Below are 18402 nucleotides of genomic sequence, written 5' to 3'. Positions count from 1 at the left end.
TATTTCGATTTTATATGTGTTATCTTCCCTTTTCTGAAAATATACTGCAAGAAAAAAAAAAGCTACAGCAAAATCTTAGGAAAAAAGTTTCATAAACACAGTTGAGATGAAGAAAATGTCCGCAATCACAGTTATTTTATTTGTCCTACAAATCACCCACAATAAAAACTGACCTGATGACTTGCCCTCCTGACAGTAACCGGACGTGGGAGGAGAGAGGCAGAGGAAGTCCATTCTTTAACCAGTTTATCTGGGGTAGAGGCATCCCTGTGGCTCTGCATTCCATATTTATTGATGTATCCAATAAAGCCATTACTTTCTCAGCTTCTATTTTATTACCCCTAATTACAGGTGGAACTATGTCATGAAGAAAAAAGAAAGAGAGAGAGAGAAAGAAAATGCAAGAGAGAGAGAGAGGATGGGAGTGAGAGAGGGAGAAAATGATATGTATTACTAGTTTAAATCATCTTAATTACAATTGCCCTGTTTTCTGCTCTGTATCCAAAAAGGAAACATCAGTGGCATCAGATTTTAAAGATAAATGGTGGAGACAAGAGTACAACATTATTAATGTAATAATTACTACTGAATTGTACACTTAGACATGGTTAAAATGGGAAATTTTATAACGTTAAGACAATAAAAATTAATAAAAAGAGAAAGAAAGCATTTGGAAAACAGTGGGGTGGATCTTCATAAGATTAGAAATAATAATTTAAAAAATGGTTTAGACTCCTGGACCTTCATGTCTACTGATAGAGTTCCAAGCTAGCCTAGCCAAGAGAGGTTGACATTTCAAATTTACCATAGACTTTCAAGTTAAAAATTCGGTCGTCTTCTCCAGCAGGATTGGTTGCAACACACATGTATTTTCCCATATCGGCTGTGAGAGCTCCGTAAATGTTTAAGGTGCTGCCATCTGGAGTCATCCTATGGAAAAGGTCAGAGGAGATGCACTGAGCTGACTCATGTGAGCTAAAATCTGGAAAACTGACTTATGGTTACTGTGTTCTTTTAAAAATACTGCTATAGAATGGTGTCTTTGATTTAGATATAATGGTTCAAATCTATTTCAGTAAGAACATGGAAGCGTATTAAAGTCAGATCTAGTGAAACTGATGGCGATTTCATGCACCCAAATAAAATTCTACACTAATGGTCCTCACATAGTCACTGCCGACTTACGAGAGAAAGGAAATGAACAAAATTATAATAGGAAGTTCTTTATCCCAATAATAAACAAATACGTTTTTCTCAGAGCTAAAATACTGTGTCTTTAGTTTCACTATAAAGTTTGAATTAAAAGAAAATTATAAAATTCTGGTATGAAAATGGAAGAATGTTATAGACAATGAGAAATTGAAGAAATTATACCTAAAAAAAAAACAGCTCTAAATGACTTATTAAAACCCTTTCCTGAGATGGAGCAGGCTAGGATCATTTATTTAAACATGACAACTCTGTATCATGTAGGTATATACTGTACAAAAATTTTTCTACAAATTGCTTAAGCTTTTCCTTTGTGGTGCACAATAGTAAATGATCAATATACAATTAGGTCATTAAAATATCTAAGTATGTTTACTGTATTATTGGTTCTCTTCACATGCCATCAGGTAACCAAGTAAAACTTTGTTTTTTATAAAGGGCATAAATTGCTAGTACAGTTATTCTTACAATAGTGACTTCATTAAAAAATGCCAGTGTCAAAAACAAATAATCTATACTGTATCACATTATGAAATACGTCTATTCAGAATTACAATATTATTATCTGGCCTAGTTGTATTTCTCTTTTTTCATAATAAGAATTTTAAAATTCCATGAGTTTAACTATATGAATAAAAAAAAAAGCCATTTGCTCAGATGAAAGCAAAGAAGTTGACTTTGGAAGAATTATTCTGTTTGACTGACAAATTGTCCCATTTATATATCTATATATATTGTGGAGAAGGGAACCAATATTATTCAATAAAATGAGTATAAGAGTAATAAATCTAGGATATTAATGGAAGAGGAGCAATAGACTCTCAGTTCCTAAGTACAGATATTATCTTACATAAGATCTTAGGTTCCACCAAGTATCTACCAAGTATCTAGTACTTGGCTTGACATATGGTCACTACCAGGTGATTTATTACAAATAATTAAATATTTGTTAACTAATCAGAAATGTTCACACTGGAGACATTAACCTGAAACATACATCTAAATATTATTTATCTAAGATAATTTTATCTAAGATAAATTTATCTAAGATTGAAAAAGGGACAAATATTTAAATCTTAATATACAAAGAATACAAAGGAAATAACATTTATCTGTCTTTCTTTAAATTGCAGTTATTCAATTCATCGACTAGAAAATACACTCCAAACTCTTAAATTTAAAGTTTTTGTTCAAAATGATAAACCTTTAATTTACAATACATTTAATTAATGCCTACATGTACGTATATGATTCTTCAAGTCATTATAATTACTCTGGTCTATCTATACAATTGGGCTTTATGATGACGTAATTGAGTAGAGTGTAGAATTCTGTATTGTCCTGGCAAAAGAATTTGTTGTTGATATTAGGCGGAGGCCCTAACCACATTATTACTCCACCTCGATTTGGACTGTGCATGGGTAACAAGTTGTCAGCTGAAAGTTGGAGCTATACAAATCACTATAAGGAATGAACCAGGTTATGGCTTCATTGTTTCCTTTTACAAAGTGAGTCAAGCAGGGTGGTATATACACAGTTCAGCAGTTTCAGGGCACAAAAATAATACCTAGGATTATTGATCTACTTTATGATATGGACTTTTATATAAACATTTCCAAAGTTAGAGAAATAAAATCAACAATGGTTAATTAACATTTAGGCATGAGTCTGAGGAGATTTTACCACACAAAGTCGATGGACAAGGAACACACACACACACACACACACACACACTCACATCCAGACACAGGCACTTTTGACCGGTTCTCCAAAGAGAATTTATGTGCCCAACTTCCCCCAAATTTATCATTTTTAATATAATGATAGCCAAGTTTATAATACGACTGAATTTGGTATTTAAGAGTAATTGGAAGTATGAAGCTCCATAAAAGACCTTACAGTTTATAAGGCAAAGATCCTTTTGAAACATACCGGATTCTTTCTGTTTCACCATTGGATATGGGTTTTCCGTCTCTAAGCCATTGAATAACTGGGATGGGAATGCCATTTGCATTACAGACCAGCTCAACATTTTCCCCTAGAATGACACTGACTTCACTTGGCATTTCAGCACCAGCAACACTTGGAGGGACTTTGGAGAAATAATTAGTACTATCATTAACAATGCTCAAGGATATAAATTCTAGTGAATACAACAGAGTCAGAGAACAATATATCATTTCTATTTCATATTCTTCCTAGATTATGGTTCAAAAGCAAACTATTGTTTTCCTCATGAATTATATTTCAATGAGAAATGGGCAAAGGAATCACTTTAATATTCCTGGTATATTTGTAACCTGATATCATTATTTAGCTATAAAACCTGGTGAGATCTATCTCATGGACCCTCTTTCCAAGTCCTAAATAATTGGCATCACTCTTAGATTAATCTTCAATAGATGACTTAGAATTAGTACAGTTCAGCAGAATCTGTTTAAATAAAATGTTGGCATAAGGTCTGAGGAACACAGCAACTTAGATGATTTCATTCTCCATGATCTGATTTAAATTTTATTTATTCTGAATAATTTATTGATAGACTTATTGTAGGTTTCAAGATCTAATGGTTACTGCTTTATTTTTTTCTATCCATCTTAGGTTTTCACTTTTGTGATTTTATTGCGAAATAACGTATAATAAAAATACTGACAATGGTATTAGAAATAGGTTTGAATCACTATCACACGTTTACCAGCAAGTTTATCTAACTGCAGTGGTGTGTTGGAAGCTGCTCACATTTGCTCATAAGAGCCAAATTTCACAAGTCTTCCCTTTTCCATGTTCAGTGACATCTCACTGGTAGCATGAAATAGTTCATGCTGGGGGTATTCACACAATGGAAATTGACAAATGCTATGAATTAGGGCCTTCTTATCAGGACAGTCTATTGTTAAACATCTATTTTATCAACCCATTAATGCAAAAACTCTCCAAACCTTAAGTTTAATCATCTAGAAGATGATGATAATAATACAAAATTTGTAGAATTTAGAGTATTAAAGGAGTCAAATCAGTAAGAGTATTAGCAACTAATATGGAATATAATATAGGGCTCTGGACTAAGCCCTATATGTATACGTTGTTTCTAGTCTGGAGATAAAATAAAATACATAAAAAGCCTGGAAAAATGTTTGGTCATACCACATGCCTAAAAATTGGTATCCATTATTATTAATTCAGTTAATGTAATTCAGCATGCAATTTCTGACACTGCATCCCTTAGTAGCTATTTTACCTTTTATGCTTCTGAAATCTCAGAGCATCATGAATCATTATCAAGAGCACTACTGATGTGCATAAACTTGTTTCAATTTTTAAAAATTGGAGTCAGGTTAGCAGAGCACAGAATAGGTAGGTAATAAACACTCACAATTACACCTATAACTTATGAAAAACGCTTTTCATAATAACTATAATGAAATTGTAAAAAGCATTTCAACTTAGTTTTAAGTGGATGTCTGTTTAAATTTAAATATTGAGCCAAGAGTCATAATCAGAGGTTTATTGAAAATAAAAAATACTTAAGTTCTCCCTGCATTGCTCAGTCCTACACTGGAGCACTGCAAGCATTCATTATATATTTGTTAGGTAATGAATGATCTTTATTTTCACCCCCAAAGAGTATAAGTTTCATAATTATTTTAAATTTAACTAATCCCCAACCTGTAGTTAGAACATAGTACAACCTCTTCATGAATTAAATTTTACTTATCCATAAATAAGATAAACAGACTTATAGGTTTAGAGTTCAAATTATGCTGGTGTTAAATAGAAAAGTATAATTAAACAGAATATATATATTATAGGAAGGTAAACTTCCTATAATACTTTTGTTAAACTTGGGAAAAGAAGAGATCATTAAATTTCCAGTGCCCCTTTTCCAACTTATAACCAGTTCTATGAAAATAGCATCTATTGGCAAATGTAGGACAAAAATTGACTGTATATTTCGTTGCTCTAAAGATATTTTAGATAGATCAATTATAAAAGATCCTTTTAAGTGCAGATTTATTTTGAACTACAAATGGAATTTAACAAATAAATTTAAGATAGATCTCAGTGTACTCTACATACCTTGAATTGAAAGAATGTAATTTTTCTGTGCTTTTCCCTCCATATTTGATGCAATGCATGTATAGTTTCCACTATCTGAATGCTGAGACCGGGAAATTTGGAGTTTGCTACCTCCAGATAAAATATGAACTTCAAGTGAGTCAGAATTCTCTATAGGTACAAACAAAGAAAAATAAAACCTAAATAAGCTTTTTTAAAAACATCTCTACAATTAACCATAAAAATGTCTTGCTTTATGGGATAAATAGTATTTCTTATAAGTTCTTCCTATGTACTTTTATTTTTAAACAATAGCCTTTTGAAAAGGAAATGGAATCAATCATTTATAAAATCAACAGTCATTCTAAAATGAGCCTATTTTGTAACTTTATATTTCAGTACATTAGATTTCTTTTAGGTGAACACAGGCATGAGCATAATACTGACAATATGCCAGTTTACAAGTCTAGGAATTAAGAGCCAAAAAAAAAAAAAAAAACCTCACAAAAAAGTGCACAGCTATATTACCTATGGGTTTGTGGTTCTTTAACCATGAAATGGTGGGAGGCGGAATTCCAGTGGCATCGCATGCTAGGGTCACAGGATTGCTGATAGTCTTAACAACCACTTCTTTCTCAGGTCCTTCAATACTGGGTGGCACTATAAAAAGAGAGAGGAAATCATGCGTCCTCATTAAGTTAATTCAAGACAATATCTTTCATTTGCATATCTGGGGGGAAAAGAGTTGTATTAGAGGCAGATGCTCACCATATACATTGAGGTGGAAATTTTTATCATCCCGTCCTGCTATATTTATAGCTCTACATACATACTGGCCTGTGTCAGATACCTAAAAGAAAAAGATACTATAGTATGTGCTCCATTAAGTTATAGATGACCAATCACACTGCTCAAGTGTAGATTAAATCATCAGTCATCTTTATGCTTAGATGTCCCAGTTCCTACAGCCTTCTGTAATCCTATTTTTTTAAAATTAAAATAAGGTCAATGGGAATGAAGACAATTTTTTATTGAAAATCAGTTTTCACTGTAGTAAAGAGAATATGCAACTTTCAATTCTCTCTTCCAAAACCCCAAAAAGGAATGCGACACAAACAAAAACAAAAGATGCACCTCAGCTTTCTTGATGTGTAGCATTTGTCCATCTGCTAAAACCTCCAAGTGAGAAGACTCTGTTAGCATTCGCCCATTCTTATACCAGGTAATAACTGGAGGTGGGACAGCATTTGACTCGCAATCCAATGACACCGAGGTTCCTTCCTTTACATTAACTACAGAAAGAGATTCACTGCCGTGATCTTTAATGCTTGGGGGCACTGAGAAGAGGAAACAAGAACAGAAGGAATTTTTCCTATCAAAATGCTCAGACCAGTTTAAAAATGAGCAGACTCTTACAAGCAGAGTAAAACAGACCATAAACAGTCAGGGAAACTTTTTTCTTGCTTTCACCGGCTTGGTTGATTGCTATACATGTATATTCACCACCATCAGATGTTTTGGCATGAATAATCTGCAGAGTTCGACCACCTGTGGGCAAATATGAGAAATGAATAGTGGCAGAGAGGTTGCTCCACAACTATTTTATCAATAAGATAAACAGTAAAATAAGTCCTTACACTTGGAATAAAATAGATATACAAGAGTTTCATATTTAAAATGAAAGAACTGATTCAGTTTTCTCTTATCCTTCTTTAGTATTGATTCTATTTCTTCATAAAGGAAGAAATTCATAGAATTTTTGTCTCCAGTGACAAAATGTGGATAGCAGAAATGTCTGATATAGGTTCTAGAAAGCAAACAGTAACTGCACTTTAGTCAAAATACATTAATAAATATTTTTTGGGTTTACATCTCAAGTGCAGAGTGCTTATCTATTCTATATCTACATCTATACCTATATCTATCTATCATCTCTCCATCCATCCATCCATCCATCTCCAAAGAACTTTAGGATTGACTAAAAACAAGCAATCAGAAGACATATCCAGTGAAAATACTATTTATGTACCTACCACTCCCATGGAATTAATAAACAGTTCTTTTCCTAAATTTCATAATTTTTTGAAGGAGATCTTGTTGTGCATTTCCACTAAATTCTTAAAGTCTTAACAATTTTTATCCTAAGGGTTCCAGGTGAGTAAAGTGAGGCATTTATGTAAACAAATAAATGGAGCAACACAAAAGTTTGGAAGAGATAGTTGAAAAGTCATTTGTATTACGATAAAGGAAAAGTTTAGTCCACCTTATTAGAACACCAGTTTTCTTACCAGGCACAATAAGAGCATTTGTATTTGGTTTGATAGGTTGTTCATTCTTGAGCCAGCTGAGATCAGGAGGGGGAAAACCAGAGACCTCACAAGTCAAAGAGATGAAACTGTTCACCACGACAGTTAGATTTTCAGGGTTAGGACCAATGACACTTGGAGGAACTATAATAATAGGAAAAGTAAAGTATGAGGTTGTCAGCAACATATATTCCAATTTACTAAATACAAGTTCAACTACTGTATTCTGCCTTATATTTGTAATATAAATAACTAAATATCTAAATATTGTGTTGTAAAAATCAATCTTGCTACATTTCTTCTTAAAATTCTTTAATGTCTTTATCAAATTCATGTCCATCAGTTTCATTTTTTCCCAATCGAAAGAGTACCAGAACTTTCAAAGACAGAAGCATTCTGGGGAAGCAGACTTGGCCCAGTGGTTAGCGCGTCCGTCTACCACATGGGAGGTACGCGGTTCAAACCCCGGGGCCTCCTTGACCCATGTGGAGCTGGCCCATGCACAGTGCTGATGCACGCAAGGAGTGCCCTGCCACGCAGGGGTGTCCCCCATGTAGGGGAGCCCCATGCGCAAGGAGTGCACCTGTAAGGAGAGCCGCCCAGCGCGAAAGAAAGTGCAGCCTGCCCGAGAATGGCGCCGCACACACGGAGAGCTGACATAGCAAGATGACACAACAAAAAGAAACACAGATTCCCATGCCACTGACAACAACAGAAGCAGACAAAAAGAACATGCAGCCAATGGACACAGAGAACAGACAACTGGGGCGGGGTGGGGAAGGGGAGAGAAAGAAAGAAAGAAATAGATTTAAAAAAAAAAGTATTCTGCATTTTATTTGTAAAACAGAGATGGTAATTCCTAAGATGGTTTTGTCAACATACAAAGACCTAGCAATGGTTTTATTAAGTACATTTAAATATGAATCCTTTTAATATTACATCTTCATTTAAAGTTTTCTTTTCCTGCTTAAAGCAATGATAATGGATTGTGGTGACAATAGCACTACATTGTGAATGCAATTAACACTACTGAATTATGTATTTGAGTGTACTTAAAAGGAAATTTTAGGTTGTACATATATTACTAGAATAAAATTTGTTTAAAAATACCTACAGGACCATACAATACAAACACTAAAACCTAGTGTAAATTATGGACTATAGTTAATAACACATATTATAATAATATTCTTTCATCAATTGTAACAAATATACCACATGCATGCAAGATATTAATAATGGGGGGATATATGGGAACTTTGTATTATCTGCATGATTTTACTGTAAACCTACAACTTCTCTGATGAAAAATAAAATATTAAAATTTTAATTTTAGGGTATCTTCCTGTCAATAAATAGACTATTTTTCGATAATGTAAATCAGCAACTTTTGAGATGAGCAGAAAATTTAAAAAAAGAGCAAAGTACCAAATTTTATTTTAAAAATTTCAAAAAACAGAAGCAATGCTGAGAGAAAAAGTGGAGAAAAAAAGAATCAGATTCATAATGCAATATCATTTATACAAAGTCCATAAGAAACACATGCAAATGGAAGGAAAACCATCATATACATTCAAATGGTTCCCTATAAAGGGAGAAGGGAATAAAACTGAGGAGGGGTATAAAAATGAATGAACGAATGGATAGGTTAATAAATAAGAGATCTTGCTTAGATGAAGAGAGTGAGAACTGAATTAAGAAAGATGGTTAATATAATACTCTATTATATCTGAGGTCTTAAAGCCCATCAGCATATGCAAAGTCCCAAATAGGAAACAAAACAAAACAACAAAAACATGGCACCTAGACTGCTAGCAGAGTTTGAAAAGCAAGGGGCATGGATGGAGTAAAAGGTTAAGCAAATGTAAGATCCTATATGTCGATTTATACTCTAAGGAAAATGGAAAGCAGAAGAGGGTTTTGACCAAAATTTAATTTAAAAATAATATCAATCTGCCGCAGCAGAAAGAAATTATTAGAAGGCTAGCAAGGACTCAGAAAGACCAGTTAGGAAGCTCTGGGTGTTGACTGTACAGCAGAATATGGTGGTTGGACCTAGGATCATGTCAGAGGAATCAAGAAAAGTGGTTGGTGCCCAGAATATCAGGTAAAATTGTCAGGACTTGATATTTTGGGGATGAGGTTGAGGGCAGGGGAAGGAGTCAGGGATGACATTCATATTTCTGGATAGATGGTAGTTCCCTTTACTGAGACAGTGATCACTGGAAGAGAAACCTATTTTTGGGAAAGAAAATGAGCTTAGTTTTATACACTTTGTTTTAGCATGACTATTAGACATTTGTGTCAGTAGACATATATATTGGGGCAGAAGGATCTTGAGTTCTTGAAAGAGCACTGGCCACAGATAAAAATTTGGAATATTTTGTACATAAGCAGCAAGTGAAGTTTGGGAGTAAAGGAGATCACCTAGGAATAATGGGAGAAGGAAGATCTACGGCACCAAATGGTTGGATAGAGGAGGAGGAACTAGGAAGTGGGAATGAGAGATTGGAAAGTCAAGGTATAAACAAGAAGCATGGGTGTGGCAGAAGCCAAAGGATGAGAAATTTTCAAAAAGAAGTTGGTCAAAAGGGTCAAAGGTGCAAAAACTAAGAAAGATGAAGTCTGAAAAGTGCCTACTCAGTGAGCAGTTTTAGTAGAGTGTGGAGGTGGAACCAGGAAGCAGTGGTGGAAGAAGTGAGGGGGAAGTGAGGAAATGTAGACATTAAATATATACAACTATTAGAGAAGTTTGCTTTTAAATAAGAGAGACAGAAAGGGAGGGAGGTAGAGGGAAAGGCTGGGTCTAAGGGAGACCTTTATTTAATGAGAGAGATGAGTAAATTTAAGTGCTGTTGGGAAAAGAGATAGTAAAGAGTGAGAATTTCAATATTTGAGAGAAAAAAAGGAGACTGTAGGATTTCTGAGGAGATTTCGGAGTTCAGGTCAGTGTTTGACCTTGGGTAGGTAGAGCAATGCTTGCCTTTCTTACTGTGACAGGAGGGAAGAAGGAAATAATGGGAACAGATGTGGGTAGTAGTCTGGGAAAACTGAGGTGGTTTCTGTCATATGCCTTCTTTTTTCTTTGTAAAATAGGCGGTGAGGACATTTGCTGAGAGAAGTGAGGAGAAGGGTGAAGGTGTGTGATAGTCATTATAGAGACAAGAGGAGGAGTGCCAAGTAGTTCGTAGAACCCAGTTAAGTTGGTGTCTATGAATTTTTAATGACACCAATATTCCTGACTTCAAGGTTTCCTCCAGCTATGGTTAGCTACACAGATGCAGATACAGGAGTCTGAGGTAATAGAGAAAAGCAGCCTATAGTAAAACCTATACAATTAGACTCTCTGGTTCTTCTCCAATAAGCTGTGTAATTTGGACATTACTTAATCAATCTGTTAAAGAGGTAAAAAAAAAAAAAAAAAAAAAAAAAGAAAGAAATGGTACCAACTGCCAGGGAGGATTAACTGAAATAACATATATAAGGCACTTGGCACAGTGCCTGATAGTTATTGAGCTACCAAAAGATTTTTGTTGTTGCTATTATTGTACGCAGAGTTAAGCTTTTGTGAGCAAGAGTGATGAAAAGGCATTAGCTAAGAGAAGTGATTGAAATGCTGTTCCATAGTTATTAACCGGGATAGGAAGGAAAGAGAAGACAGGAGAAGGCTAAAAAAAATCAAGAGGTACACAGACTGAGGGTTAGAGTGACAAAGAAGGAGAGGTGCAGTGGTAAGATAAAAATGGTAAGGTTTTAAGTGAAAATAACTTAAATTATTTTGCACAAAATGAGTTTTCCAGTATGTAAGTATAGGTTTCTGACTGCAGTCAGGAGTTAAAGACGTTAACTGAGCTCCAATTCTTGAAGATCAAACACTACTGCCTACTTCCTCTCAATTCACATGACACTCCCACTTCAGGTGTTTCTACTGTGCATTAAGAAGAGGCAATGAAAATGAAGGAGATAAATTACTGGCACTATTTACTTAGCAACTACTACAACTAAAGAAAGCATTCTAGGTTTAGGGAAACTGAGATGAGTAAAAAGTGGTCATCTGCCTAGTAGCATTTAAAATATAGTGAAGGGACAGAGGTGAAGATACAAACATATGAAGATAACATAAGGCAACATATACAACTACTATATTTTGGATATTTACGAGGTACTTTTGATGACATAGTGGAGGAAAATTAATTTTACCATGGGGAATCAGGAAAATAGTTAAGATTTTAAAAATTTTTTAGCATTTATTCTACTGTACTTTATAATTTAGTATGTATGCTTTCACAAGGAATTCGTAATACATTTGTTTCTGTCTTGCTCACATTATTTCATTCAGAAAATCCAAAGATTTTCTGCATTTGGCACACAAAGATAAAAGTGTTTCAAATGTTATACAAACACCAAACATTGCTAGATATGAATATTATCTACAATATCACACAAAAAAGAATATCCATGATCCTAAATATAAGTTCCTTGGAGATGAGAGAATTTTCAAAATATTTTAAATTTCAGCTATTTCCAAATGAGCTAGACTTTTTACTATGTATCAAACATATATGAAATCTTTCATAATCATTGTTCACCATTTCCAATTTAATATTCTTGAAGCAACTGCCCCCTCATGAATATAAAACCAGTATACTGCGGCTGACATCCAACTGCTTTTTAAAGCAAAAAAAAAAAAAAAAAAAAGTATGTATGGAGTGTCTAGCATGTATTGAGAATGTAAATGAAATCTGATGAATAGTTATGTGTGCAGGTGGTTTTTAGGAATCATTTAACTCCACCAAGTGGCTTTTTCTTCTTCACAGAGTGTGTTAGGTATTGGTGGGTGTAGGTCAATACAAATTCTGCACTTGGGGAGAGAAAATGGTTCTAACCAGGATCAATGGATACATTTTTATGAGGATAAGACTTATATTTGTTTCTAACATCATATGAACCTGTGATCTTTGGAGTTCCAAATTTTGGTTTTGTTTTCAAATATGTATGAATAATGACTTCCTCTTGTGCGACTGAAATAATATAAAAATGATCTTCCTAGAATACTTGTATGTTATAAATCCCACTAGCAATGATGGAAAGAAAGAAGGATGGAGGTTGAGTGAATACAGACTCCACATATTGTTCAAGTTACAAAATACAAAATAAGCCTACATAATCCCAAACATCGGTTCCCTGCTTTTTCAAGCACACTGTAACTGATGTTTCTGGAACGAGATCTTACCATGAACATTGAGGTTAAAATATTTTTTGGCACTTCCAGCTGTGTTCTCAGCAACACACACATACCTCCCAATATCTGTTATTTGGGCATTTAGAATCTAAGGGGGAAATGAAAAAAAAATCCAACTGAAATTCAAAAAAATTTTAATGCTTAATTTGTCATTTTTAGTCTAAACAATACATTTTGTTTTCTAGTTAATACCAATAGAACATGAGGAAAAATAAAATTTTGTACGTAGTAGTGTAGATGCTTTAGTAGTTATGTCAAATAACTACTTATTACAAGGATTTCCAATCAGCAAAGGCAATTTTATCAATAGTGGTTGTAAACTGCCTACAAAATATCTCAAATTATTCCCTCTACCCTCTTTGCAATATGACTTTTGAAGCTCCTCCTATCAACAACTATAGTAAAGATGTGAAATTTAGCCTGGGCTGTGATTGGCATGGTCAATAGAATTTGGTGGAAGTGACAATGTGCCAGTTCAGAATCTAGACCCAAAGAGGCCTTGTGCACCTTTTCTCTCTCTTTTGGAACTCGGCCACCACCATGTGAGGCAGCCAGGATGAGTCTGCTGCATCTTGAGAGATCACCTGCTGCAGAATCAGCTCATTTATTGCAACTGATACCCTAGAAATGTGCAAGATTTCAGACAAGATCATCAGAACCTTTTTATTCAGAACACTTTGCAGACACTTGAGTAAGCCTAGCTGAGACCAGAAGAATCACCCAGACAACCAACAGACTCAAGAGCTAAATAAATGCTTTTTTGTTTTAAGTCAAGTTTTGGGGTGGTTTTTATATGTAGCAACAGTTAAATAATATAGTAGTTAGTGTTTTAAAATTAATTATTCAGAAATTTCTGTTCATCTGTATATTTCTTTAGCCCCAGATACAGAAGCATTTAAAGATTTTCATATAGATTGTATGACCATCAAATAGAATTATTCATGATATTTAGAAGGTAATTTGAGAACTCAACGATCCTAATTCTTCTGTGAGATGTGTCCAGTGTTGGATACACTGATAGCTATGCTTATATTTTGGGCAAATATTCATTGCGTTCAAGAAGTAACTTATAAAGTTGTAGCCTGACAAAAGAATTCATGCTATTTCTAGAAATCCCTAATTTTCTATGAGTATATTTGAAAAGAAATAATCCAAGATATTTATGTGGGTTTCGTTATCATTTATTATCAACCCTTTGCCAATATAGGAAAAATTTTAATCTATAGGAACCTTATACCACCTTGAATTTTACCATCAGAAATATGAGACAAAAAGGATTGTAATACTAATTTGCTTACAATGTGGCTTTTATCACTACAGTGGCATTACAATAAATTTAGGCAGTATATGCATGTATGTATAAGACGAGGCAATTTCTGGAAGGATATTACAAAACAGTTATGAACGTATGTTTTATATACCTTGTATTGTATGGTCATGTACCTTTACAAATATTATTTTTCCAAAGCAATAAAATTATTTTTGAAAGTCACAAATACCATAAAATAAAGTCAAAATAGCTTTTTAAAAATTAGATCTTTTGCTTTTACCTGCAGAATTCTTCCATTAGATAAAAATTTATGATGGTCATCTTCTAGCAAGGGTTGTCCATCTTTATGCCAGGAATTCCTTGGTGCGGGGCTGCCACTGGACAGACATTCTATCAGTGTATTCTTGTTCATCAGCACGGTGACCTCTTCAGGGAGATCATTATTTGCTCCCTTGATAATTGGTGGCACTAATAAATGATTGCAAAAGAGAAAGAATGACAGGAGATAAGGGTGTTTCAAAATGATTCCACTTTTCTGACAGTTTAAAAAAGTTCGGGGCAATAATAGATAAAGAAAAACTTGCAGAAGAGACCCATTATCCTCAGGTAACATTTCATACTAATGAATTTGGGTGATGATAACAATTATTTGAATTTAAGTTTATTCTCTTTTCCCTCTTTACATACCCTGGACTAACTGCTCCCACAGTTTCATTCCTATTTAGCTCAATCCCAGTACTTCCCTAATTTATTCTGTTCTGTTTTTATCTGAGCTCCTGTGGATTTTCAATCATACATGCATGAATACCTGCACATGTGAGCACATATTTATTTTTTTTTTCTTTTTCTTTTTTTAAAAGATAGTTAGATTACAAAAGTTTTACATTAAAAATGTAGGGGATTCCTGTATGTCCCACTCCTATCCCTCCCACACTTTCCCACATTAACAACATCCTTCATTAGTGTGGTACATATGTTACAATTAATGTACACGTATTGGAACATTGCCACTAATTGTGGATTATGGTTTACATTATAGTTTAAACTCTCTCCCACACAGTTTTGTAAGTTATGACAAGATATATAATGTCATGTATGTGTCATTGCAATGTCGTTGAGGACAATTCCAATGTCCCGAAAATGTCCCCATGTTACACCTATTCTTTCCTCTCCCTCCGCTCAGAACCTCAGGGGGCCACTGCCTTCATATCAAAGATAAAAGATTTTCCATTTCTAGAATAACAATAAGTCTATAGTAGAAAAATAGTAATTGTACTCTACTCTATCCTTCATTCCCTAATCCTGAGGATTCAGGAATGGATGAGCACATATTTAAGTTTATCTGGTTATCTAGACAAGTCAGATAATTTAGATATTTTAAACTATATTTGAAATGTTCAGATTTGGTCTCAATTTCAAGGAAATCTTCTGGGCCATTGAAAGTGTGTTTCCCACCATCCATAATAGTGGGATCAGCATTACCTGGGCACTGGGCACTGGGTTAGAAATGAAAAACATTTTTTTAAAGATTTATTATTTTTAAAATTTATTTCTCTCCCCTTCCCCACCCCAGTTGTCTGTTCTCTGTGTCCATTTGCTGCATGTTCTTCTTTTGTCTGCTTCTGTTGTTGTCAGCGGTATGGGAATCTTGTGTCTCCTTTTTTTGTTGTGTTATCTTGCTGCGCCAGCTCTCGGTGTGTGCAGCGCCATTCCTGGTCAGGCTGCACTTTCTTTCACGCTGGGCAGCTCTCCTTACAGGGTGCACTCCTTGTGTGTGGGGCTTCCTTACACGGGAGATACCCCTGCATGGGAGGGCACTCCTTGCGTGCATCAGCACTGCCTGTGGGCCAGCTCCACATTGGTCAAGGAGGCCCAGGGTTTGAACCGCAGACCTCCCATGTGGTAGGCGGACACCCTATCCACTGAGCCAAGTCTGCTTCCCAGAAATGAAAATTTGTTTTGTCTCATCCAGACCTCCTCAATCAGAATCTCCAATCTCAATCAGAAATCTGTTTTAGCAAACTCTCCAGGTGATCCCTATGCCTGCTAAAGTTAGAGAAGCCCTGCTTTAGATTTTCCTACACACATGCAACTTTATTTAAAAAATACTGTACAACTCAAGTATGTCTACCTTATATTAGACCAGCCAGTTATGAAAAGCCACATGTGCATGAATTTTTAAAAATGGAAAAGTTAAACTAACTAGGAACATGTCTTGACTTCTTTTTAAATGTAGAAATTCATTTACAAAATGAACAACCAGAAAGAGGCGTGTTTAACGTAGAGCAGTCCTGTGGTATTTGGGTCTCTTAAATAAACTGAAAGTCTATATAGAAAATCATCACTGCTACAAGGCAAATAATAGAATTTCAATGATATTTTGAATGTATGCTTTTATACTTAATATCACATAGTTTAAAAAATGCTCTGGATAATGTAATATGTAATGAACTGAGTGAAGATTGGTAAATAATAATCTTGAATGTCTGATCAAATGAAACTATGACTAGCTGATGCCATGAAAACTGACCAAATGCAATGTTGACACATAAAGTCTTGATATTTTCCTCAACTTCTGATGGGAGCTAAACCATTAGAGAAAATGCTACAGGGCACAGCAGTTCTTTGCTCTGACCGCTTTTCCAGCTGCCACTCCCTACCTGTGGGATTAGCCACCCTAAATTGTTCTCAGTAATCCTCCCTGCAATGACATTGTGAAACAGCTCTCATTTTGTCAGAATTTGGGGCTAGTTTTTCTTGCTTTGTTCCCACTTCCCAACTCTAATTCTATGCTCAACTTCAACATGCTTTCTAATTGATTAGACCCTATGTTGGGTCACAAGACAGGTCTCAATAAATTTTAAAAGATTGAAATTATGCAAAACACTTTCTTCTATCATAATGGAATCAAGTTGGAAATCAATCAATGGAAAAAGGGAAAATTCATAAATATATGGAGATTAAATAGCACACTTAATCAGTGGGTCAAAGAAGTAATTGCAAGAGAATTCCGTAAATATGTTGAAAGGACAGGAAATGAGAAACAACATATCAAAACTTATGGGACACTGCAGAGGCAGTGCTAAGGGAAATTTACAGTCCTCAAGGCTTACATTAAAAAAAGGAGAAAGAGCTAAAATTGAAGATCTAACTGCACACCTGGAGGAACTAGAAAAAGAACAGCAAACTAATCCCAAACCAAGCTGAAAGAAAGAAATAGTAAAGATTGAACAGAAATAAATGAAATTGAGAACAAAAATCAAGACTCAACAAAACCAAAAGTTGGTTCTTTGAGAAGAACAAAATCACCAAATCCTTAGCTAGACTAACGAAGAAAAAAGAGAGAAAATGCAAATAAACATAATCAGAAACAAGAAGTTGGACATTACCACAGAAATAAGAGAGACCATAAGAGGATACTAAGAACAACTGTATGCCAAAAAACTAGACAATGTAAACAAGATGGACAAATTCCTAGAAAACATGAACCTACACTGACCCTAGAAGAAATAGAAGACCTCAACAAACCAATTACAAGTGAAGAGATTGAAACAGTCATCGATACCTCCTAAAGATGAAAAGCCTAGGACCAGATGACTTTACAGGTGAATTCTACCAATCATTCAAAGATGATCTAATACCAATCTTGTGCAAGCACTTCTAAAAAGTTGAACAGGAAAGAATACTACCAAACTCATTCTATGATGCCAACATCACCATGATACCAAAACTAGATAAAGATACTACCAAAAAAGAAAATTATAGGCCTCAATATCTCTAACTAATATGGATCCAATTGATTAAAACTAACAGCCTTAAAGGATGAACATCTACCTTTGACTACCCAATACCATAGTTCCATTTCAATTTAATTCAATTCCAATTCTTTCCAAATGATCTTACCTTGTTTCTTTATCACCTCCTTTTGCTCTGTCCTAAACTAACCTCATCATAAGCTTAGGCCATATAAAAGCCAGGTTGTCCAAGGAACTCCTTCTCCATCCTGATGTTAGTACTGATTGTCTTCTCCTCCCTTTGCCTTGTAACTATCTTGTGGACTTTAAAATCCAAGTTGCTGACCTATCCCACACTAATTAACTTCCCCTTTACTCTACTTCAGTTATCCAAAGCCAAATAGGCGGTCATATTTGGACCATTCATTATGAACACTTCCTCTCTCTGCAAGTTTATAAGGACTAATGTCTTCTGTATTCACTACTGTATCCTTAGTGTCTAGCACAGTGCTGGCACACAGTGAACAATCAATACATATTTTTCAAGTAAATGAATTTTGAAACACTCTGGTGTTTTTTCTCTTC

The 18402-nt window shown here is 34.7% G+C and overlaps 1 protein-coding gene across 1 annotated transcript in view; it reads right to left on the bottom strand.

The window, feature by feature from the left end:
• The window catches only part of HMCN1 (hemicentin 1), a 515334-nt gene that overhangs the window by 94047 nt on the left and 402885 nt on the right, over positions 1 to 18402 (bottom strand). Inside the window, exons 56-66 of the mRNA XM_004468435.5 lie at positions 14364 to 14551; positions 12805 to 12901; positions 7554 to 7715; positions 6700 to 6813; positions 6400 to 6602; positions 6034 to 6115; positions 5794 to 5925; positions 5287 to 5436; positions 3142 to 3301; positions 806 to 930; positions 174 to 357 (exon numbers count right to left, since the gene is read on the bottom strand). Of these exons, the coding sequence (XP_004468492.2) occupies positions 174 to 357; positions 806 to 930; positions 3142 to 3301; positions 5287 to 5436; positions 5794 to 5925; positions 6034 to 6115; positions 6400 to 6602; positions 6700 to 6813; positions 7554 to 7715; positions 12805 to 12901; positions 14364 to 14551 (1597 nt within the window). The remainder of the gene's footprint in view (positions 1 to 173; positions 358 to 805; positions 931 to 3141; positions 3302 to 5286; positions 5437 to 5793; positions 5926 to 6033; positions 6116 to 6399; positions 6603 to 6699; positions 6814 to 7553; positions 7716 to 12804; positions 12902 to 14363; positions 14552 to 18402) is intronic.

Source organism: Dasypus novemcinctus, chromosome 13 (assembly GCF_030445035.2).
Source record: "Dasypus novemcinctus isolate mDasNov1 chromosome 13, mDasNov1.1.hap2, whole genome shotgun sequence".
Taxonomy (NCBI): Eukaryota; Metazoa; Chordata; class Mammalia; order Cingulata; family Dasypodidae; genus Dasypus; species Dasypus novemcinctus.
The sequence above is the reverse complement of the archived record's forward strand: the minus strand, read 5'-3'. Positions and strand labels throughout refer to the sequence as shown.